The sequence below is a fragment of the Tursiops truncatus genome, chromosome X (assembly GCF_011762595.2).
Source record: "Tursiops truncatus isolate mTurTru1 chromosome X, mTurTru1.mat.Y, whole genome shotgun sequence".
NCBI lineage: Eukaryota > Metazoa > Chordata > Mammalia > Artiodactyla > Delphinidae > Tursiops > Tursiops truncatus.
In genome coordinates, this window is record NC_047055.1 from 29,337,532 (window position 1) to 29,363,209 (window position 25,678).

The 25,678-nt window shown below is 41.6% G+C and overlaps 1 protein-coding gene across 5 annotated transcripts in view; it reads right to left on the reverse strand.

Annotated features, from left to right (window-relative positions):
• Positions 1 to 25,678, reverse strand: part of DOCK11 (dedicator of cytokinesis 11) — a 189,865-nt gene that overhangs the window by 79,574 nt on the left and 84,613 nt on the right. For 4 of the 5 annotated variants that reach the window (XM_033850004.2, XM_073799049.1, XM_033850002.2 and 1 more), the window contains 8 exons: positions 15,101 to 15,222; positions 14,315 to 14,401; positions 12,862 to 12,951; positions 6,736 to 6,854; positions 4,873 to 4,942; positions 4,666 to 4,791; positions 3,653 to 3,724; positions 2,609 to 2,755 (listed from right to left, as the gene is read on the reverse strand). In XM_033850004.2, the coding sequence (XP_033705895.1) occupies positions 2,609 to 2,755; positions 3,653 to 3,724; positions 4,666 to 4,791; positions 4,873 to 4,942; positions 6,736 to 6,854; positions 12,862 to 12,951; positions 14,315 to 14,401; positions 15,101 to 15,222 (833 nt within the window). The remainder of the gene's footprint in view (positions 1 to 2,608; positions 2,756 to 3,652; positions 3,725 to 4,665; positions 4,792 to 4,872; positions 4,943 to 6,735; positions 6,855 to 12,861; positions 12,952 to 14,314; positions 14,402 to 15,100; positions 15,223 to 25,678) is intronic. The other variant, XM_033850001.2, reaches the window with a different exon arrangement.

A 25,678-nucleotide genomic window follows, 5' to 3' on the forward strand; every position in this document is an offset into this window, starting at 1 on the left:
CTTCCAGATTAATCTCTAAGTCCTAGCCCTAATCATGTCACCTTTCTTCCCCAAAGCTTTCAACAGTTCCCTATTGCCTCTAATATAATTTCAAACTCCTTAGCTTGGCATTCAAGGGCACTCACAATCTTGTCCCAACCTACTTTTCCAGTTTTATCTCCCAATACAGCTCATCTACTTATCACCCACTCAAGATGCACTGTGCATTCCCACCTCTGGGTCTCTGCTCATGCCAAGTCTAGCTAGCAATTCTATCACTGCTTCTACATAATCCTGCCCATTCTTCAATGATGAAGCCCATTTTCATTAACCACCTTGGTCTACAGGGCCCTTTAAACACTTTATACTAGCTTGTGTTTTCCTTATTATTTTCCTGTTTTCACCTGGAGAGGACAATAGGAACGATCCCTTTTTCTTATGTTCTCCATGGTACCTACAGTAACCCTGTGAAATAGAAGGAACTCAATATTTGATTAATCAGCCATTTGTATCTCACTTCTCATCTCTCCTTTCAACTTCCACTGCCTCATGACCTCTCACCTGGATTAATGAGGTAGGCTTATATTTATCTGTTCATCCAAAAACATTTTGAGGATCTGTGTTTGAAACAATGCATTACATTCTAGAGAAATACAAAGGTGAATAAGATATGGTCTTTAGTCTTGTCTAATGGTAAAGACAAATAAACAAACAAACAATTAAAATACAGCACAATAAAAAGTTATACAAGTATGTAAAGGACGGGTAAACAACAGAAGGGGTGATCAGCCCTGTGTGGGAAGGTTAGGAAAGAGTTGAGCCTAAAAGATGAATGGACTCTGCCAGGCAGACAGGGAGAAAGACTGGTCTTCTAACTGGTTGCCTTGACTCTGGCTTTTTCCTCACCTCTTCCAAAATCTCTGGTATATAGACAGCTCCATGGCATATAGCTCCGAATCTAAATCCCTTAGCCTGACATTCAAGGCCTTTCATCATCTGGCATCAGATGGTCTTTCCAGCTCTACCTCCACACATCCTAAACTCTGCACAATGACTTTCTTGCTCTTCCCCGAACAATTCTTGAATGCATATATCTCATCTTTGCTCATGAATCCTCTACCTGAAACACCCTCAACCCTGTCTTGGGGAACTATTCTTCTAGTCTCTGTTCATACTACCTGGTCCTAATCCCTCCCTTTCTTGTTTTCCGATTGTATTTTGTTTGTATTTTCAGTACAGCAGTCATCACGCTTGATCTTGTACATGTATTGGAATATAATTACAGAGAGAGCCTCTCACATCTTTGGATTCTCACATAGAAGACAAATGTTTGTTGACTTGAATGAGGTAAATACTGCTATTAAATCGACTATGTTCTATTCTGTTTACACAGCAAACTTTAAGTTTAAACTCCATGGAAGAAACGGAGGTTTTATATTTCAAACAGTCTCATCTTTACTTTAAAAAGATATGTGGATGTTTGGTTTTTAATACACAAAAGGGCTCATGTAATAGTGTTAAAACTTTGTTTTAGTTCTGGTAAACAGAGGTCTTACATCAGAAAATCATGCTCTGGAGATCTGAAACCTAGTTGTGAATTTTTAATAAGAAAACAAGGGTATGTGAGATACTAAAACTGCTTGGGTGGATTATTGACTATGAGGTTCTTAAGATAAGGTTGAGACATGATGAAAGGCTGTGAGAAGATGGGGAGTGGAGAGAAGTAAAAACTAAGTGCCTTACAAACCCATGCCCCTTCTCTGCAGCAAATCAAATACTATTTACCCACTTTCTAGAACAATCGCATTCCAGCACTGCCCCTTACATACGGAGAATAACAAAATACAACGAGAAACGTGCTATCTTTCATAAATATAGGAGTTTCTGACATCTCTCAAAATAGTCTCACTGACCAAAATCAACAATTTTCATTTACATGTATTAGCAACAAGTAGATGGTGATTATATTAGCAATGTGTAGACTGGGCCTTTAGTTCAAGAGTTACAAACTCAGAGGCCAACAGGGTCAGAGAAGCTATTTAAATGTATAAAGAGTGTTGGGGTGGGCTTCCCTGGTGGCGCAGTGGTTGAGAGTCCGTCTGCCGATGCAGGGGACACGGGTTCGTGCCCCGGTCTGGGAAGATCCCACATGCCGCGGAGCAGCTGGGCCCGTGAGCCATGGCCGCTGAGCCTGCGTGTCCGGAGCCTGTGCTCCGCAACGGGAAAGACCACAACAGTGAGAGGCACGCGTACCGCAAAAAAAAAAAAAAAAAAAAAAAAAAAAGAGTGTCGGGGTATATTAAGGAGTGGTGGGGTTTGTGGCAACCTAGAAAGTACATGCCCCACCTAAAGGCATTCAAATTAATATCTCTGAGAAACACCATGTAAAACCAGCAAGACGTGCCTTCTGGTTAAGCCACCTATGTGGGACCTCTGATTTAATTAATTAACCATTGCGGGTGGGGGATCAAACATGGCTGTTTAACTGAATTGATGGATTAATTCAGTCAAAAGTTTCTCCAGCAGCCTAGCTGAGTCTCTAGAAAGTAGGTAATTTTGTTTCTTTGGCTTTAAAGACCATATTGGTGAAGAATAATTCCTTACCATGTGCTGGCTGCCTTTAACTCACCTTCAGGAAGCTAGCCAAACTATAATTGACGTTTCTGGACTCGTCGGGAATCTCTGCATAGCGAATAGTCACGTGAGGAATTATCGCAAGAAGCAATGAATGTAAGACATGATGATACGCCTCAGAAAATCTCTGGCCTCTGGGAAGCTTAAATTAAATAGGCATAGAAAAAAGAGTTGCAAAAGATCTAAATCAATTGCTGTTTTTATTTTCAGACACATTCTGTATAAAAATGTGTTTTTAACTGGAGTTTTTCTCCCAACTTAAAAATGACATGGCTAGTTCAGTGTATACTTTAGATCATTATAGGAACTATCTGGACATCTAATACCATAACTGACTGAAATCATGAACAAGAGTAGGTCATTCTGACCCAGCTTTGGAATCATGTTCCTGAGATACAGACACATCCGTTTGTTCATTCCATGTTTTTCCTGACACACAAAGTATACATGTATCCATGCATCTCAATTTTAGTAAACCTGCTCTGTGAAGTTTCTGATAAAAATGCTAAGTATGAGGTGAATATTTTTTACTTCACAAATCTTAGCTTTCAAGTCCTATAGCTAAGAAAATTTCTTTGTACTTTCGAAAGAGTTCAAAAATATGACTAAATGTATACAGCACATGCCAAGAGCACATGTATTATTACATAAAGTGTTTTTAACTTTGTACATGCCTTCGACCTTTCTAAGAGAATGGTTCTTTCTTATTTGGTACTTGTTCTTCTTCCAAATGAATGTTCTGACATAGATATTTTAAAACCACAAGACAAAGGGAAAGCTTCAAAGATAATGCATTTAACATGGCAAATATCTCGCAGGAAACTATGTGGAAGAGTCTCTGACGATCAGACTTTGAAAACATATGAACTGTCAGATTTTTGCAATACATCCATTGTTTTTTTGCTTGTTTTAAGCAAAATTGAAAAAGCTAAGGGCTAAGAGTCCTTAAAATATAAAAGAGGATTTGCATGTCACAGCTACCTGTGAATAAGATTAGCCTTCTTTGTCTATGTTAAATATTATTCTTGAGCCTACTTACCTTAATTTTATTCTCTTCCAACAAGTATGTGGCCATAGACTTTGCAATAATTTCAAAGAAAAACCATGAGTACTAAAATAAACAAATAAATACAAATCAATCTTTAATAGTTACCCAAATCCTTGAAGCTTAGCAGAGGTTGACGAATCACTATGGATTTTGTCTCTGAACTTTAGTAACATTTTAAAGTGATCGCAATTGTCCAAGTCCCACAGGATACCTTCAAATCGTGTTGGCAAAAAGGTAGTAGTGTACCTTAGGGCTGGCTGGTGATGTACAAAGGCTGTTTGGTGGGAATGTTTAACTCAGTGGGGAGGGGTGTTTTATCACTGACACTGCTTTGAGTTGCCTACATGTGGCGATAAGAGCAAACCAACTTTTAGTTTACTTTAGTATTGCTTTTAGATTCTCTATAGACAGTGAATTGTATTATGGCCTGCACCCAGTGGGGGACCCAACCCTGCCCTTGGTACAACACTGGGGCCAGCCCAAGTAGCAGAGGTGTTTGTGTAAGTGTAATTTGAAGGGTACAGAGAAGCCTCAAGCAGATACATCCTAAAATACCCAAAACTGAAATTCTACCATTATTAACAGGAATAGTAAAAACATGACAATAATAAGAGCCACCATTTGAGTGCCTACTACGTGCCAGAAACAACACGTTAAATGCTTTGCTTATATTTTAGAAGTGAGGAAGTGGAGGCTCCGGACTGCTAAGTAACAGGCTCCGGGTCACAGAACTATTATGCAGTGAATAGAGGATTCTAGCCCAGGTCTATCTCCTCCAAAATTCTTCCTATTACACATTCGACTGTGGGCAGGATGGGGTGGGAAGGGTGAAGGGAATGAAGGAGGTTCTGTGGAGAACTTGGGGGAAAAGGATGTGTAGGTAAAGTGGTGAGGAAAAGGAAAGTCACACGAGGAAACGATGAAAGACCAGAAGTGAAATGGGAGGGTATCAAACAAGGATATCTCTGGCTGCTTTTCTTGCCTGCCGTGTCCTGTGCCCTTACCTTTAGCAGTTTGTTTATTGCTAAAAAGTCTGCAGACTGTTTCAATACCGCTATCATCGTAGTAGCCAGAGTTTCATGTATCAGCTGGGCCTGAGGAGTACTGGGTTTTTCAGGTCGGAAGCTATACTACAATCAAAGAAAACGAGCTGTGAGACAAAATTCTCTCAGAAGACAAGCTGCTCAGAAAGAAAGCTTTACTCCACAAACCTTTATGAAGGATCTTAAATAATTATCCAAGCCTTCTTCATGGCACTTTGATACGATATGTAAGAGAACCCTGAAACAACATTCACAAAAGTCAGCATGTCAGGCTACAATTAACCACTACAGTTTGATTGTTCGATAAAACCATCATACTTAACCCTAAAAATACCTAATACTGCCTGAATAATTAAAGGTGAGGTGACCGCATTAAATGTCATCTTAGTTTGGGTCTAACAGAGATTTCAGCATCTAACACGCTCAGGGTCTTGTAAAATATGTTTCCTGGTTCAAAAGACGGATATTCTATTTTGGCAACCCAGATATTTCATCTCCTTTCTAAACCACATTTGAAGTGTGGTCATAACTACCATATAGTGTAAAAAAAAAACCACCTTCAGTAAGGTAAATATTGAAATCCCCTCTAGTGAGAATAAAGGAAAAGAATAGAAAAAAATGTTAAGCATGACAACAGATGGGGGAAAAGGGAAGGGAGAGACAGAGCAGGTATAATGATATGAACTAAAATTGGAAGTAAACCTAAGATTCATAGAAAGTTTTAAAATTATGAGACCAGCAGTGGTTCTCCAACTTTAGCGTGCCTCAGAAACACCTGGAGGGTACAGTGCTCACCCCTCTCCCAGAGTTTCTGATTTTTTAGGTCTGGGGTGAAGTTCAATGATTAGCATTTTTAATAAGCTCCTAGGTGATACTGATGCTGCTGGTCTGGGAACCACATTTTCAGAACAACTGGGCTAGAATAATGCTTTTTAAATTTGCAACCAGACTCTGCCCAGCAGCAGAGAAGAGCAAACAGTATGGAGGTGTGTGGCGCTTCGGCCCTGAGGCTCCAGAGAGGCTCAACAGAAGTGGCAACAGCAGAAGCAGCAAAGCCAGAAAGAGCCAGCACTGAGCTCACAATTTTTTGGAAAACTCCTGTTTTAATTTCAAAATTCAGGTGCATTTTGCATCCTACTCTACAATATATCCTTGTTTGTTTTCATATAAAAAGAACACTCCATTATTCTTTCGAGTACAATTTGATGGCCTAGGGCCACTCTGTCCAATGTGAGAGCCACTAGTCACAAGTGGCGATTAAATGAATTAAAATTAACTACGATTAACACTTGAGTTCCTGGGCTTCCCTGGTGGCGCAGTGGTTGAGAGTCCGCCTGCCGATGCAGGGGACACCGGTTTGTGCCCCGGTCCGGGAAGATCCCACGTGCCACGGAGCGGCTGGGCCCGTGAGCCATGGCCGCTGAGCCTGCGCGTCCAGAGCCTGTGCCCCGCACGGGAGAGGCCACAGCGGTGAGAGGCCCGCTTATCGCAAAAAAAAAAAAAAAAAAAAAAAAAAAAAACTTCAGTTCCTCAGTTACACTAGCCACATTTCAAGTGCTCAACAGCTAAATGTGGCTAATGGCCACCATATTGGAAAGCACAGGTATAGAACATTTCCACGACTGGAGAAAGTTCTATTGGACAAGACTGGTCAAGGGCAACGGTTCTCAAACTCCCTTGCATTAGGGAATCATCAGGGAAACTTAAAAAAAAAAAATACTGATGCTGAGTTCCACCTTCAGAGATTCTGGTTTAATTGGTATGAAGTATCGTCCGGGAACAGACATTTTTAAAAGCTTCTAACATGCAGCAGCTTTAGAACCTCTGGTTGAGGAAGTTTATCCTATGGTTTCTGGTATCATCTGTCCCTGGGGATATAAGTCCCCTGGTCTGAGAAGTATGAAACTAGAGAAAACTGATATTAGATTTCTGACTTTGGGGTTCTCATTTGGAAGATAAATTTATATTTCACATGAAGAAATGCAAAAGGAAACAAAAGTTGCTTCTTGGTATTACGACACTGAAACTCACATGGTGCAGTTGATAGGCACGTCATCTTCATGGGTCATATTTGTGAGGACTCGGAAGAGTTGCATAAGAATTACAGGCAGAAACTGTATCATGACTTGGATCTCCATGGCATGCAAACACTAAAATAAGTCATTATTAGTTATGAAAATAAACCAAAATATGATATAACTTGCAAAGGTGAAACAACAAAAAATTAAGTAATGAAAACTACATTCACTAGAATATAAGCTCACTTTAAACACGAGCTTCAGGGGATAGGGGACTTTGTCAGTTACTTTAGCCACATCTCTAGTTTGGCACTCAGATTCTGTTAGTTCATTTAATATTAAATGCTCTATTGAAGATAAGTATAACTGGGATCAACAGGTTTTGGAATAAAGACAACAGACTCTTGGTAAACCAACACTCAATCAGGGCGAGGAGCAGGCATGTTTGGAGGTAATGGAGACGGGCCTACCAGCCCCCAAGTTCGTGTGTTTTACAGGGGCAAGTGGGCCATTACTTTGTGGCGAGAAGTTACGTGGGATTCAATAAAGTGTGTTTCTATATATAATTGGCTTTACACTAGCACCATCCACAAGCTGAGGCAGTTCTGCCTTCTAACATCTCACAATACATTTCTTCAAAGTGCTAACACTCATCTCTACTGATTAGTATCTTGACATCAAAAAGAAGAAATATGTCCGTGTATACATAGAAATGATACAAGCAGCTAAATATGTAAAATGTCTTCCTTCTTACTTCCCTTCTCTCTGCATTCATTTATTCACTCATTCATTCACTCAATCATTTAGTCAACTGGCCAACCAAAAAAACCTCACTGAGCACCTTCTACACCAATTCAATATTTAGTGCCCTGGGAAATATAGACACAGGTAAAACAAGTCTCTGTACTAAGGAACTCAGCATTTACCTTTCATAGCTTCCCTTACTCTTGCTCTATGTTGCCATCCTTACTCTCAGCATCCCTTTTCAGGCTTTTCTCATCTATATTTGAATCATCTCAACAGTGACCTCTGAGATTTCCGGGCAGCCTCTCTTCAATCGGATGCATAAGGCAAGAAACTGAGCTCAGGGAACCCATGGTCTATCCTTCAGGTTTTCCCTTCCTTTTGCCCTCTCTCTTCTATCCTTACAGCCATCGCCCTTTTTCAGAACTCTAACCTATAACCAAAATAGTCTAATAATTTTCTAGTAGGTCTATGTACACTTCCTCCTCACTCCCAATATGTCTCTCATTTCCAAAACTTAATCCTCCTCAAATAGGGGTTACATCAGGCCACCTTGTGCCACCAACAAGAATCTTTTGATGCTTCTCCATGACCTAGGGCAGTGGTTCTCAACCAGAGACCATGTGCCACAACCCAACCCCAATGTCCGGAGACGTTTTTGAGCTGTCACAATTGGTGGGGGTGCTACTGACATCTAGTGGATAGGCCAGAGATGCTTCTAAACACCCTCCAGTGAACAGGACAGCCCTTTACAACAAAGACTTATCCTGCCCCAAATGTCAATAGTGCCAAGTTTGAGAAACTCTGACCCAGGTATTAAGTCTAAGTTACTTAAGACCCAGCTTACACTCTTAACCTTAACACTCATCATTCTTCACGAGGCCACACTGGTGTCTCGACTGCTCCTTGAATATATCAATGCACTGCTACCTTTGTTCACACTTTGTAGCCAAATCCTCACCACCCTTCCCAGTCAAGTTCAAACCCCCAGTTCAGTGAAGCCATTCATTCACTCATTCAACAAAGGCATACTGAATGAACTTTCAATTGCCAAGCACATCAAAAAAACATGGTTCCTACCATCAAGAAGTTCACAGACTGTGTGGGGAAAACACATGGAACTAAATCACTGCGATACAAACACTAAACAGTAAAACAGTGGTATATACAAGGCGTACAGAGGAAGAAGCAGCCGAGTCGGCCAGTGAGGAGGGAATGTCATATGAGGCTTCAGAAAGGAGGAAGGTTCAAGGATCGTTAAGTAGGATCACATCAAGTAGAAAAGAGAGACGGACCTTCCATGCAGAAGTCATCTCCCTGCACCAGTACTGTTCCTCTGGAATTTATTCTCCACACAGCAGCCAGAGGGTTCTTTTGGAAAGGCAAATTCCACAATGTCATTTCCCTCTGTTACAAACAAAACCAACCACCACGAACAAAAGGTTGTGAAGGGCTCCCCGTCCTACATGTACCCTGCCTATCACTCCCCACTCATCTGAGGCCATTCTCCTGCTTTGCTGCTCAATGTGCTCTAGCTACGTTGTCTTTGCTTTTCTTCTTTCCACACATCCCACTGCAAAGTGTTTACACCTGCTGCAATATTCTGTCATCCTTTTACACAGCTTTATCACCTATGGCTGTCTTCCTCCCATCAGCTTCTTTTCAGCTTGAAATGGTGTCATCTCCTAGACAGGCCTTCCCTGACAAGTCCATCGTGACTGCACTCCTGGTCATGCTAGAGCCCATTAACCTGTTCTATTTTCTTCACAGCACTCATCCCTATGTAATGTGACTGACTTATTTATAATCTCTCTACCCCAACTAGAGTAGGTATGTTGTCTAACTCTTTCCCATTATAGTCCCAGCATCCAGTACAATATGTGACCCATAGTAGGTGCTCAATAAATATTTGAGGGATGACTGAATAAATGAATAAAATAAGGAACCAAAGGGATAAAGATGGGAACCCTCTAGTCTCAGTGGTTCCTCGGTTTTGTGAACTCTTAGCATTTATACCCTGTATCACGCATTTGACATTTAACTACATATTGCTTTGGACTATCACTTGTACTACTGACTTATATTGTCATTTGACTTAAGTGGATCCTGTCTCTCTGACTGGTTGTAAGATCCCTATAGACAATGAGCCTAAGTTATTCTTCTCTGCAAGCCCCACAGCATCTAGGAAAATACTGAACACATAATAAGGGCTCGACATGTAGATGGTTAAATGAAGTGATGAAACACTGTCATTTACAAGGACAACAGGTAGCAAGGTTTGATAGAAAGAAAACAGGACTAGGAGTCAAGAGACACATCAAGAGACAGGCTTGGCTCAGCTCTGCTAGTAACCAGAATGACCACAGGCAAATCACTCTCCTCGGGCCTCAGTTTCCTCATCTGTAAAACAAAATCGCTAAAGATCCCTTTCAGCGCTAACATTCCATACAGGAGCTCTTTCTATAATCACATGGCATTTCATTCACTGCCACTAGAGGGCAAGCATAGGTCACGTAAATATTAGAAATTCCACACCCTTAAAAACGCAAATATGAGTACTTTCTTTTTCCTCCATTCTAAGAATACCAGTATAGGAAAACAGTGTTCTGTTCAATTCTGTTAAAACTTTTACAAAGCTTCCCCACTGGAAGAAAAAGCCAATGATCTCAACAGACAATGCACTCATACGTAGAGTGGGAGTTCGAGACATTCCCCAAGAAAAGGATTTGAAGTTAGATGACTACTATACTTCTTAATGATAATTAAGAATCGTAGCCACCATGTATCGGCTACCTCCCTGACTCTACCCTTCCAACAATATATTTTCGGTATGGTAGGCAGAATGATACTTTAAAACCAAAGTCACATCATATTAGGAGGCCTGACCTGACCAGCAACCCAGCCACCTTTCCAACGTGAGGGCCTATCATTCTGTGTGCCAGACACACTGGACCTCCGGCTGTTCCTTGAGCACACCAAGCAAGCTCCTCAGGGCCTCTGCCCTTGCTATTCCCAGCTCTCCCCCAGAATTCCACATAGCTGGCACCCTCCTTTCCTTTAGGTCTCTGTCAAACATCACTTTACTGGAGAGCTCTTCTCTGACACTTTATCTAAAAGAGGGACTCCTTATCACTCCTACTCTCCTGCACTATGTTTTGGTTTTCTTTATAGCACTTATTACCACCTGACATGACATACACAGTCGGCCCTCCGTATCCACACGTTCCGCATCTGTGGATACGGAGAGCTGACTGCAAGGGACTTGAGCATCTTTGGACTTTGGTATCTATGGAGGGTCCTGGAACCAATCCCCCGAGGATACAGAGGGACCACTGTGTGTGTGTGTGTGTGTGTGTGTGTGCGTGTGTGCGCGCGTGTGCGCGCGCGCGTATGCATTTATGTGTTTATTGTCCATCTGTCTCCACAACAAAGTAAGCTCCTTGAAAACAGGGATATTGTTTGTTTTTTTCATTTATCCTCCCAATGTTTAGAATGAAGCCTGGCCCGTAGGATGCACTCAAGAAAAAAGTGTGGAATGAATGAATACTATAGAGCAGATGCCTTATCTCACTGCGGCCTGTAACCACCCTACAAGTGGGTAGTTCTGTTTTGTTTTTTAACATCTTTATTGGAGCATAATTGCTTTACAATGGTGTGTTAAGTTTCTGCTGTATAACAAAGGGAATCAGCTATACATATACATCTATCCCCATATCTCCTCCCTCTTGCGTCTCCCTCCCACCCTCCCTATCCCACCCCTCTAGGTGGTCACAAAGCACCGAGCTGATCTACCTTTGCTATGCGGCTGCTTCCCACTAGCTAGCTATTTTACATTTGGTAGTGTATATATGTCCATGCCACTCTCTCACTTCGTCCCAGCTTACCCTTCCCCCTCCCCGTGTCCTCAGGTCCATTCTCTAGTAGGTCTGCGTCTTTATTCCCGTCTTGCCCCTAGGTTCTTCATGACCATTTTTTCTTTTTCTTTTTTTTAGATTCCATAAATATGTCTTAGCATACGGTATTTGTTTTTCTCTTTCTGACTTATTTCACTCTGTATGACAGTCTCTAGGTCCATCCACCTCACTACAAATAACACAATTTCGTTTCTTTTATGCCTGAGTAATATTCCACTGTATATATGTGCCACATCTTCTTTATCCATTCATCTGTCGATGGACACTTAGGTTGCTTCCATGTCCTGGCTATTGTAAATAGAGCTGCAATGAACATTGTGGTCCATGACTCTTTTTGAATTATGGTTTTCTCAGGGCATATGCCCAGTAGTGGGACTGCTGGGTTGTATGGTAGTTCTATTTTTAGTTGTTTGAGGAACCTCCATACTGTTCTCCATAGTGGCTGTATCAATTCACATTCCCACCAACAGTGCGAGAGGGTTCCCTTTTCTCCACATCCTCTCCAGCATTTATTGTTTGTAGAGTTTTTGATGATGGCCATTCTGACTGGTGTGAGGTGATACCTCATTGTAGTTTTGATTTGCATTTCTCTCATGACTACAAGTAGGTTTTTATCTTTATGTGAGAGAAGTAGAAACAAAGGCTTGGAGAAGTTAAGTAAGTTGGTCAAGGTCAATCGCAGAGCTAATAAGTGACAGACCTGGGACACAAATTCAGTTTGTGATTCCAGAACCCATATGTGTATTACCTCATGTCATAGTACCTCTCTGAAAGAAATGAACCTTTTCATTTCCTGAGAATATCATTCACTATTAACATATGCCTAAAGGGAAATCCTGTAGAGGCTTCATTTAAAATAAAAATGCCTCAGACTGGCCATGGCTGATCTACTGAAAAGAAAAGTCACTGTTAGCTGGGTTCCATGACGTGTGCCCTGTCCCACCCCATTAGGGAATAAATGGAGTCTTGGATTCTCAATACATTTGATAAAATATGGCGTTACTTATGACTCCCTCCTATGCAACATGCAGAAACTAGGTTCTCTTTTTTTAGCTGACCCTTCTGATAATCTTTCACCGATGAACACAGGAATCATTTCACATTTCATTCCAAGCAAAAGTGACTCCATTTCTCCTGGCCCTTTCCCCCAAGCTTTCTCCACCTTTACCTGGCCATCGGCAAGATGAGAAAAGGCCCGGAAAAATCAATTTATGGAACTGAAATAAACATTTTCATGAGATTTTCAAAAATACGTCAACGAATTCTGGCTAAAACATTTTCTTCCTAATGTAGCAATTCTGCGGTCTGCTTCTAAACAGCCCCTTGATGGAAAAGCACATAATAGAAAGTGTTCTCTTGAGGATACACGGCCAAAGGTATTTTTAAAGGGTTCGTTTGATTTTTTTTCCCCCACGTCAAAAAATGTGGCAACCGAACGACATGAAAAACAAACCTTTCACAGAAAGCTACTGTTCGTTTACCTTTAAATATTTAATGAGCTCCCCTGGAACTTCTTTTGAGCCTGACTGAATCAGCTGGCAATGATGGAAGAATTTGTGCACATGTAGATCCTGAAAAAGAGATGGACACAGCCATGTGAAATTTGATTCATTTCTTTTTATTTTTTAACATCTTTATTGGAGTATAATTGCTCTACAATGGTGTGTTAGTTTCTGCTGTACAACAAAGTGAATCAGCTGTACGTATACATACATCCCCATATCTCCTCCCTCTTGCGTCTCCCTCCCTCCCACCTGCAAAGCACAGGCCCCGCCCCCGCACCACACCCCACCACCCCGGAACCTTGGAAACCTGTTTCCCTGGGTCTTCTAATGGCCAGACTCAGCACCTGCAGCTACCAACATGCATGTTCCTAAATGAGTCCCACAGTCCTCTCGGCCATCACACAAAGCCGCAAAACCAGGCACATTCAGCATGTACCTAAGCACACCGGGTAGGTCACCATTTATGCCCAAGTAGTCACACATTTGTTTAATCTCTTTTTTGGCTAGTGTGGCCTCCGAAGTTGGGCTGCTTCTATATTTTAATGAAACGAGCAGGAAGAGAGGTCTGAATTGACAGGTGAAGAAAACGTAGCAGCAGAGAGTCACCAGAACAAGTCCCAGGCATTCAGTGCCCAATGTACCCTGGCCCTGCACCGGTCAGCGTCCAGCTGTCCTGTATGGAATCTACAGATATTGAATTTGTGGACGGCATGGACTGTATCAGGAACCAGAATCATGAAATTCGGATTTTGACCTGCTTCCTCTAATTATTACCTGTGTGACCTCGGGTAAATCATCTAACCCGAGCGAGCCTCGGTTTCTTTTCCTCTAAAACGATGAAGTGGGCAGGGGGAATTGAGAGGGACCTTGTAGGCCACACCAAAGAGCGTGGACTTCACCTTCTCCATCCGTGATTTTTCAAACTGTGCTTGAGGCATCTCACAGATACTTGATCCTAATTTCATGGATGCCGAGGCTAAGAGCAAACTGTAGTAGCCAGCCATGATCCACTGACTGCAAATTTCTGTGTTCAACTCTAGTCTAACCATGAGAGAAATGTCAGACAAATCCCAACACAGGGGCATCCTACAAAATACCAGTAGTCCTGAAAACTGACAAGGTGACCAAAAACAATGAAAGTCTCGGAACTTGTCACCGCCAAGAAGAGCCTAAGGAGATATGACAACTAAATGTAACACGCTATGCTGGATAGAATCCTGAAACAGAAAAGGGGCATTAATAGGTAAAAGGATTTGGTAATTTGAGAAGAATTTTTAACTTTGAGCTATTATTAAGAATGATGTTACTACTAATGAGAAAGTCTTTCAGGCCACAACTTCTCTAAGGCTGTAGAATCGAATATAGTCTATTTTAATCCAGAAATATAGTCAAGTATTAAAACTGACAAAATTCAGGTGATGCAACTTACTTGAGTATAAATGGTAGACTCCAAGTGACTTTTAATCTTCAACAAAGGCTTTGCACCATCTACCCACTTAATATCCACATTAGACTGCTGTGAAGAGAAAATACACACATGAGTTTCTGTACCATAGCAATGGATAGATGAGCAACATATAACGCCTTTATGCATTTCAACATTTTCTTTCAGAAACAAATGTGATCGTTTTGCACATAGGGAATTATTGGAGAAAATAACATGCCTTTAGAATAAATGTATCCTAAACCATTTTGAATTTCCGATCCTTTGCAGGCTGATACTTTTCCAAATGACAATAAAAATTACTAAATAAATGAATTCTTTTCATGACGCACAAAATCGAAGTCCCATTTTAAAAATCGTTATCAGAATCAACAGACGTGAGGTTACTTTGTCAACCTATTATACAAGCTTCTCAACACTCATTTTCTATACTTATCTTCGTCGTGGACCAGCACCGGCCCTCAAACCACACTCTGAGTAGCCATCAACCAGACCAAACTATCGACTATGCCAACGATATTCTACTTTTTAAACATTTCATCATTTCATCATCATTTCATCATATTCTACTTTTTAAACCAAACTATCGACTATGCCAACGATATTCTACTTTTTAAACATTTCATCATATACATATAACTGAATCACTTTGCTGGACAGCAGAAATTAACACGATGCTGTAAATCAACTGTACTTCAATACAGTTTTTTAAAAAGAGGGGGGAAAAACACTTCATCATGATTACTTCAACAAATACAGATATTTTCCTACCCTTCTTGATTCGGCATCATTCAGATTCAGGTAACCTGGGGGAAGATTAGCGGAAACTGGCAGCTGCTGCTCAAACGTGATGATTCTACCATCCTTCAGCAAAGGTACCCAGGCAAAGCCAACTGCCAAGACAATAAACAACCATGAGAAACGAAATCGCAAATGCACTTAGCTACACCAATGTCTGCTCACTGGGGAGCAGGGCAGGTCTGTATGTGGGAGTCCAGGTGTTGGGCATCCAAGTACTGGGGAAGGAACAATGAGTTTGCATCGCTTCCTAATCCTAGCCTGACCACTAACAGGTTATTCATGCTACCTCCTTGAAACAACAACACACAGCTCTTCTATCAGAGTGATTGAGAGACCAAAGTGAGCTAATATACCAAAACACTTGAAAACTTTTAAAGTGCATCAATTTCATCATCTTGGCACAGTGGGGGAGAATTTTTGGTAGACTTATGTTTTAAACGATTCAGATGTCTCTCGTCCATCCTTACAGAGTCTCATATCTGAGACAACAATCACCATTGTTGCTTCCAGCAACCCTAGGGCAGCAAGGGACTGCAGAAAATTAAGGTCACAAGTCAACGTTACGTTCCATACTTATACAAGGCAGTATCTATCTGGGCAGTTTTCCTGATTACAGAAGGAAGAGCGGTAGTAGGAGAATGCAGCCAGGGCACAGTGCTTACAACTGCAATCCACTGAGAGATTTTCCTCCCAGTCTCTACATTTCTTAACAGTTCTACCCCAAAGAGCCTCTTGGCTTCCTATTAGAAAACTCATCATGTTCTAGCTAAAAAAGCCAGAGCCATCTGTGTTGCTCAAGTCAAGCGATGTCAGTATTTCCATTATAGAGATTACTCTGGGCTTCAAGTGTTTATATAACTCAGCTATAAAAAAGCTTGCTCTGGACTGAGCTCTGGCATATGAGAGAGGGTGTTGGCTGGAGAGTACTTTTGAAAGCCATTGCTTTCTGATGTTTTGAAATACTTTGCGTGAGTGCGTGTGTGTGTGTGTGTGTGTGCACGCGTGCGTGTGTTTACACTGTGAGCACAGAAGTCAACACAAATCTGGTTAGAATGTTTTCATTTGCGTGTTTAATTTGGCAAATGCTTTAATTCTTAAAGAGATTAATATGTTGCTTTCTCTAAGCAGACTGAAAGGCTCTCTCAGATGCTGAAACATGCCTGAAGGGCATCTGACTAGTACAACTTCAGAAATGCTCTACCCAGAGATCTTCTTTTAGAAAAAGCAGAGGAAAGTAACATGAGCAGAAAAACCATGCAAAAGGACTCTGTCAAAGTAGTTAAACTGAAAATTAGACACATGACAAAAGGTTTCCAGTCCAGAAAGTAGGAAAAGGAAAATATAGTTCTTCTTCTTAGGCAACATTTTTTTTTCCTTATAGAAATTCTTACTGAGATATAATAAAGATGCCATACAATTCATCTACTGAATATTTAAAGTATATAATTCAATGGTTCTTAGTATATTCACAGAGCTGTGCATCTATTGCCACTATCTAATTCCAGAACTTTTTCATCACCCCAAAAAGGAACTCCATATCCCCTTAGAAGTCACACCCTACTTTCCCTTCTTCCAGTCCCGGCCAACCACTGATCTCCTTTCTGTCTCTGTGGAATTGCTTAGGCAACATTTTGCACTGTGAATCAATCAGGGCGTGGCCAAGGGTGTCTTGCAGTCAAAACTCATCTAGCACACTTGGAAGCTATCAAGGTACAATGTCAAGCGCAAGCCATCTGGCTCAAAGATGTGAAGCCACTTAAAGGATGGACAGTTAAAAGTGATGAGTGGTGGGGAGGGAGGGATAAATTAGGAGTTTGGGATTAACAGATACACACTACTCTACATAAAATAAACAACTAGGACCTACTGTATAGCACAGGGAACTAACTATATTCAATATCTTGTAATAACCTATAATGGAAAAGAATCTGAAAAAGAATATATATATATATATAGGTGTATATACTGAATCACTTTGCTGTACACCTGAAACATTGTAAATCAACTATACTTCAAATAATTTTTTAATATACTTTTTAAAGAAGTGATGAGTGGCACATAGAACCACCATCTCACACTCCACTAAGCATCCTGCCCAATCTGTCTAGGATTTGGATAAGGAAATAGTCATTTGTTGCTCAGGAGGTGCACTGTTATAGGTTCTTATCATTCTGCCAGATTTCTTCTCAAACTGCAAGGTCCCTACCCTGAATGAACTGCAATTTCTATGGGGATCTAGAAGAGGACCACCCTATCCACAAAGGGAACTTCCTAATATTCAGTCCTGCTGTGGGCCGGGCATCACTCAGATGTCTCACTAGCACCTCAAACTCAACATCAGTCAAAACCTACCATCCCTACCCACAATTCTGCTACCTGGCAATACCTTCTTTCCAGTTTCGAAACTTTAGTGCTAACTTTGAATTACCTCTCTAGTAGCCAATCACTTGCCAGGTTCAGTATATTCCTCTGCAATTCTCTTTTCCTCCACCCCACCCCCCCACGTTACAGCCATAGTGCGGCTCCCTTTCTCTCCTGGACTTCAGAAATAGCCCCCTAACTGGTGTTTCCTCCTTCCTTCCTTCTTCCTGCTCCAACTCACCTCACCCATTATATTGCTGCCTGATTAGATTTCCTGCAAAACAGCTCTTACTGGTGTTTACAACCCTCCAGTATTTCCTTATTGGTAACAGAATAAAATCAAACCCACAACTTGGCATTCAGGGCTTTCCACCATCTGATGCTTCCTTTCCAACCTGGCGTCCTATGATTCCCTCCCCAGTACCCTGTGCTTTGATCCTGTTGAATTACTTGTGGTTCCCTGTCCAGACCCCTCAATACTCTGCCTCTGTACCAGCTGTTCCTTCATCCTGGAATCCTCTACCTTCCTACCATCACCGCATTATCAAACTCTACCCTGCCCTTTAAGGCCTCACCCAAACACCATGTCCTCCTGGAACCCTTACCTAATTCCCAGCCACTTGGCTCTCCACCAGCTGAAGTAATAACTCGCTCTTCTCTGACATCACATACCGCCATTTTCTAGGTAACTACTACTTTCTGTCTTGTGTTATAAATGTCTACATAGGTCTCATTTCCCCTACTAGATCATGTGCTCACTGAAGATGAGATCTATGCTTGGTTCTCCACTGTATTCTCCATAGTACCTCCTATAATATCTTGTACATAATACATACGCAGACATATTTGCTGAGTGAATGAACAAACGAACAAATATAAGATCGGTCCAGGGACTTCCCTGGTGGTGCAATGGTTAAGAATCCGCCTGCCAGTGCAGGGGACATGGGTTCGCTCCCTGGTCCGGGAAGATCCCACATGCCGCGGAGCAACTAAGCCCGTGTGCCACAGCTACTGAGCCTGGGCTCTAGAGCCCGTGCTACGCAACAAGAGAAGCCACCGCAGTGAGAAGCCCGTGCACCGCAACAGAGTAGCCCCCACTCGCCACAACTAGACGAAGCCTGCAGGCAACGAAGACCCAATGCAGCCAAAAATAAATGATAGGAGCTTCAAGATGGCGGAAGAGTAAGACATGGAGATCACCTTCCTCCCCACAAATACATAATACATCTACATGTGCAACAACGCCTACAGAAAACCTACTGAACGCTGGCAGAAGACCTCAAACCTCCCAAAAGGCAAGAAACTCGCCATGTACCTGGGTAGGGCAAAAGAAAAAACAAAGACAAAAGAATAGGGACGGGACCTGCAACAGGGGGAGGGAGCTGTGAAGGAGGAAAGGTTTCCACACACTAGGAAGCTCCTTCGCTGGCAGAGACTGCAGGTGGTGGAGGTGGGGAGCTTGGGAGCCGCGGAGGAGAGCGCAGCAACAGGGGTGCGGAGGGAAAAGCGGAGAGATTCCCGCACAGAGGTCGGTGGAGACCTGCACTCACCAGCCCGAGAGGCTTGTCTGCTCACGTGCCCGCGTGGGCGGGGGCTGGGAGCTGAGGCTCGGGCTTCCGGCGGAGCGCCGGGAGAGGACTGGGGTTGGCGGAGTGAACACAGCCTGAGGGGCAGTAGTGCGCCACGGGTGGCCGGGAGGGAGTCCGGGAAAAGGTCTGGAGCTGCCGAAGAGGCAAGAGACTTTTTCTTGCCTCTTTGTTTCCTGCTGCGTGAGGAGAGGAGATTCAGAGCGCCGCTTAAAGTAGCTCCAGAGACAGGGGCGAGCCGCAGCTCTCAGCGCGGACCCCAGAGCCGGGCATGAGATGCTAAGGCTGCGACTGCAGCCACCACGAAGCCCGTGTGCGAGCACAGGTCACTCTCCCCACCTCCCCTCCCGGGAGCTTCTGCAGCCCGCCACTGCCAGGGTCCCGGGATCCAGGGACAACTTCCCCGGCAGAACGCACGGCGCGCCTGAGGCTGGTGCAACGTCACACCGGCCTCTGCCGCCGCAGGCTCCCCCCTCCACTCCCACCCCTCGCACTCTGTGCCCCTCCCTCCCCCCAGCCTCAGTGAACCAGAGCCCCCGAATCAGCGGCTCCTTTAACCCCGTCCTGTCTGGGCGGGAACAGACGCCTCAGGCGACCTACTCGCAGAGGCGGGGCCAAATCCAAAGCTGAACCCCCGGCAGCTGTGCGAACAAAGAAGACAAAGGGAAATCTCTCCCAGGAGTCTCAGGAGCAGCGGATTAAAGCTCCACAATCACTTGATGCACCCTGCATCTGTGGAATACCTGAATAGACAACGAGTCATCCCAAATTGAGGAGGCGGGCTTTGGGAGCAATGATATATATATTTTTTCTCTTTTCGTGACTGTGTATGTGTATGATTCCGTGTGTGATTTTGTCTGTATAGCTTTGCTCTTACCATTTGTCCTAGGGTTCTGTCTCGTTTTTTTTGTTTTTTTTAGTATAGTTTTTATCGCTTGCTATCATTGGTGGATTTGTTTTTTGGCTTGGTAACTCTCTTCTTTCTTTTTTTTATTACTTTTTAAAATTTTTTTAATAATTATTTTTTATTTAAAAACTTTTATTTTATCTTCTGCTTGCTTTCTTTCTTTTTTTTCTGCCTTTTACTCTGAGCTGTGTGGATGACAGGCTCTTGGTGCTCCAGCCAGGTGTCAGGTCTGTGCCTCTGAGGTGGGAGAGCCAAGTTCAGGACATTGGTCCACAAGAGACCTCCCAGCTCCACATAATATCAAACGGCGAAAACTAACACACCATTGTAAAGCAATTATACCCCAATAAAGATGTTAAAAAAAAATCAAACAGCGAAAATCTCCCAGAGATCTCCATCTCAACACCAGCACCCAGCTCCACTCAATGACCAGCAAGCTACAGTGCTGGACACCCTATGCCAAACAACTAGAAAGACAGGAACACAACCCCATCCATTAGCACAGAGGCTGCCTAAAATTATAATAAGGCCACAGACACCCCAAAACACACCACCAGACGTGGACCTGCCCACGAAAAGACAAGATCCAGCCTCATCCACCAGAACACAGGCACTAGTCCCCTCCACCAGGAAGCCCACACAACCCACTGAACCAACCTTAGCCACTGGGGACAGACACCAAAAACAACGGGAACTATGAACCTGCAGCCTGCAAAAAGGAGACCCCAAACACAGTAAGTTAAGCAAAATGAGAAGACAGAGAAGCACACAGCAGATGAAGGAGCAAGGTAAAAACCCACCAGACCTAACAAATGAAGAGGAAATAGGCAGTCTACCTGAAAAAGAATTCAGAATAATGATAGTAAAGATGACCCAAAATCTTGGAGACAGAAGGGACAAAATACAAGAAACTTTAAACAAGGACCTAGAAGAAGTAAAGAGCAAACAAACAGTGATGAACAACACAATAAATGAAATTAAAAATTCTCTGGAAGGGATCAATAACAGAATAACTGAGGCAGAAGAATGGAGAAGTGACCTGGAAGATAAAATAGTGGAAATAATTACTGCAGAGCAGAATAAAGAAAAAAAATGAAAAGAATTGAGGATAGTCTCAGAAACCATTGGGACAACATTAAACGCACCAACATTCGAATTATAGGGGTCCCAGAAGAAGAACAGAAAATGAAAGGGACGGAGAAAATATTTGAAGAGATTACAGTTGAAAACTTCCCTAATATGGGAAAGCAAATAGTTACTCAAGTCCAGGAAGCACAGAGAGTCCCATACAGGATAAATCCAAGGAGAAACACACCAAGACACATATTAATCAAACTATCAAAAATTAAATACAGAGAAAAATATTAAAAGCAGCAAGGGAAAAACAACAAATAACACACAAGGGAATCCCCATACGGTTAACAGCTGATCTTTCAACAGAAACTCTACAAGCCAGAAGGGAGTGGCAGGACATATTTAAAGTGATGAAGGAGAAAAACCTACAACCAAGATTACTCTACCCAGCAAGGATCTCATTCAGATTTGATGGAGAAATTAAAACCTTTACAGACAAACAAAAGCTAAGAGAATTCAGCACCACCAACCAGCTCTACAACAAATGAGAAGGAACTTCTCTAGGCAGGAAACACAAGAGAAGGAAAAGACCTACAATAACAAACCCAAAACAATTAAGAAAATGGTGATAGGAACATACATATCGATAATTACCTTAAATGTAAATGGACTAAATGCTCCCACCAAAAGACACAGACTGGCTGAATGGATACAAAAACAAGACCCATATATATGCTGTCTACAAGAGACCCACTTCAGACCTAGGGACACATACAGACTGAAAGTGAGGGGATGGAAAAAGTTATTCCATGCAAATGGAAATCAAAAGAAAGCTGGAGATTCTCATATCACACAAAATAGACTTTAAAACAAAGAATATTAAAAAGGCAAAGAAGGACACTACATAATGATCAAGGGATCGATCCAAAAAGAAGATATAACAATTGTAGATATTTATGCACTCAACATAGGAGCACCTCGATACACGAGGCAAATACTAACAGCCATAAAAGGGGAAATCGACAGTAACACAACCATAGTAGGGGACTTTAACACCCCACTTTCACCAATGGACAGATCATCCAAAATGAAAATAAATAAGGAAACACAAGCTTTAAATGATACATTAAACAAGATGGACTTAACTGGTATTTATAGGACATTCCATCCAAAAACAACAGAATACACATTCTTCTCAAGTGCTCACGGAACATTCTCCAGGATAGATCATATCTTGGGTCACAAATCAAGCCTTGGTAAATTTAAGAAAACTGAAATCGTATCAAGCATCTTTTCCGACCACAACGCTACGAGACTAGATATCAGGAAAAAATCTGTAAAAAATACAAACACATGGAGGCTAAACCATACACTACTTAATTACCAAGAGATCACTGAAGAAATCAAAGAGGAAATCAAAAAATACCTAGAAACAAATGACAATGAAAACACGACAACCCAAAACCTATGGGATGCAGCAAAAGCAGTTCTAAGAGGGAAGTTTAGAGCAATAGAATCCTACATCAAGAAACAAGAAACATCTCATATAAACAACCTAACCTTACACCTAAAGCAATTAGAGAAAGAAGAACAAAAGAATCCCAAAGTTAGCAGAGGGAAAGAAATCATAAAGATCAGATCAGAAATAAATGAAAAAGAAATGAAGGAAACGATAGCAAAGATCAATAAAAATAAAAGCTGGTTCTTTGAGAAGATAAACAAAATTGATAAACCACCAGCCAGACTCATCAGGAAAAAAAGGGAGAAGACTCAAATCAATAGAATTAGAAATGAAAATGGAGAAGTAACAACTGACACTGCAGAAATACACAGGATCATGAGAGATTACTGAAGCAACTATATGCCAATAAAATGGACAACCTGGAAGAAATGGACGAATTCTTAGAAATGCACAACCTTCCAAGACTGAACCAGGAAGAAACAGAAAATATGAACAGACCAATCACAAGCACTAAAACTGAAACTGTGATTAAAAATCTTCCAGCAAACGAAAGCCCAGGATCAGATGGCTTCACAGGCGACATCTATCAAACATTTAGAGAAGAGCTAACACCCATCCTTCTCAAACTCTTCCAAAATAGAGCAGAGGGAGGAACACTCCGAAACTCATTCTACGAGGCCACCATCACCCTGATACCAAAACCAGACAAAGATGTCACAAACAAAGAAAACCACAGGCCAATATCACTGATGAACAAAGATGCAAAAATCCTCAACAAAATACTAGCAACCAGAATCCAATAGCACATTAAAAGGATCATACACCGTGATCAAGTGGGGTTTATCCCAGGGATGGAAGGATTCTTCAATATACGCAAATCAATCAATGTGATACACCATATTAACAAACTGAAGAAGAAAAACCATATGATCATCTCAGTAGATGCAGAAAAAGCTTTCGACAAAATTCAACACCCATTTATGATAAAAACCCTCCAGAAAGCAGGCAGAGAGGGAACCTACCTCGACATAATAAAGGCCATATATCACAAACCCACAGCCAACATTGTTCTCAATGGTGAAAAACTGAAATCATTGCCTATAAGATCAGGAACAAGACAAGGTTGTCCACTCTCACCACTATTATTCAACATAGTTCTGGAAGTTTTAGCCACAGCAATCAGAGAAGAAAAAGAAATAAAAGGAATCCAAATCGGAAAAGAAGAAGTAAAGCTGTCACTGTTTGCAGATGACATGGTACTATACACAGAGAATCCTAAACATGCCACCTGAAAACTACTAGAGCTAATCAATGAATTTGGTAAAGTAGCAGGATACAAAATTAATGCACAGAACTCTCTGGCATTCCTATACACTAATGATGAAAAATCTGAAAGAGAAATTAAGAAAACACTCCCATTTACCACTGCAACAAAAAGAATAAAGTATCTAGGAATAAACCTACCTATGGAGACAAAAGACCTGTATGCAGAAAACTGTAAGACACTGATGAAAGAAATTAAAAATGATACAAACAGATGGAGAGATATACCATGTTCCTGGATTGGAAGAATCAACACTGTGAAAATGACTCTACTACCCAAAGCAATCTATAGATTCAATGCAATCCCTATCAAACTACCACTGGCATTTTTCACAGAACTAGAACCAAAAATTTCACAATTTGTATGGAAACACAAAAGACCCCGAACAGCCAAAGCAATCTTGAGAACGAAAAACGGAGCTGGAGGAATCAGGCTCCCTGACTTGAGACTATACTACAAAGCTACAGTAGTCAAGACAGTATGGTACTGCCACAAAAACAGAAATATAGATCAATGGAACAGGATAGAAAGCCCAGAGATAAACCCATGCACATATGGTCACCTTATCTTTGATAAAGGAGGCAGGAATGTACTGTGGAGAAAAGACAGCCTCTTCAATAAGTGGTGCTGGGAAAACTGGACAGGTACATGTAAAAGAATGAAATTAGAACACTCCCTAACACCATACACAAAAATAAACTCAAAATGGATTAAAGACCTAAATGTAAGGCCAGAAACTATCAAACTCTTAAGAGGAAACCATAGGCAGAACACTCTATGACCTAAATCACAGCAAGATCCTTTTTGACCCACCTCCTAGAGAAATGGAAGTAAAAACAAAAATAAACAAATGGGACCTAATGAAACTTAAAAGCTTTTGCACAGCAAAGGAAACCATAAACACGGCCAAGAGACAACCCTCAGAATGGGAGAAATTATTTGCAAATGAAGCAACTGACAAAGGATTAATCTCCAAAATTTACAAGCAGCTCATGCAGCTCAATATCAAAAAAGCAAACAACCCAATCCAAAAATGGGCAGAAGACCTAAATAGACATTTCTCCAAAGAAGATATACAGATTGCCAACAAACACATGAAAGAATGCTCAACATCATTAATCATTAGAGAAATGCAAATCAAAACTACAATGAGATATCATCTCACCCCGGCCAGAATGGCTATCATCAAAACACCTGCAAACCATAAATGCTGGAGAGGGTGTGGAGAAAAAGGAACCCTCTTGCACTGTTGGTGGGAATGTAAATTGATACAGCCACTAGGGAGAACAGTATGGAGGTTCCTCAAAAAACTAAAAATAGAACTACCATATGACCCAGCAGTCCCACTACTGGGATTACATATACCCTGAGAAAACCATAATTCAAAAAGAGTCATGTACCACAATGTTCATTGCAGCTCTATTTACAATAGCCAGAAAATGGAAGCAACCTAAGTGTCCATCAACAGATGAATGGGTAAAGAAGATGCGGCACATATATACAATGGAATATTACTCAGCCATAAAAAGAGGGAAGAGATATGGGGATGTATGTATATGTATAACTGAGTCACTTTGTTATAAAGCAGAAACTAACACACCATTGTAAAGCAATTATACTGCAATAAAGATGTTAAAAAAATAAAAAATAAAAATAATTAATTAAATAAATAAAATAAAGATTGGTCCAGGCTACCTTGGATCTGAATCCCAGGGCGTGCTGATACTGATATAGTGGGAGTGGCACAGGCCATGTTCTTAGGGCCTTCTATGTTCTCCTAAGGATGCTTCCCATTGGCTTATCTAAAGCCTTGCTGAATGAGACCATGACTGGA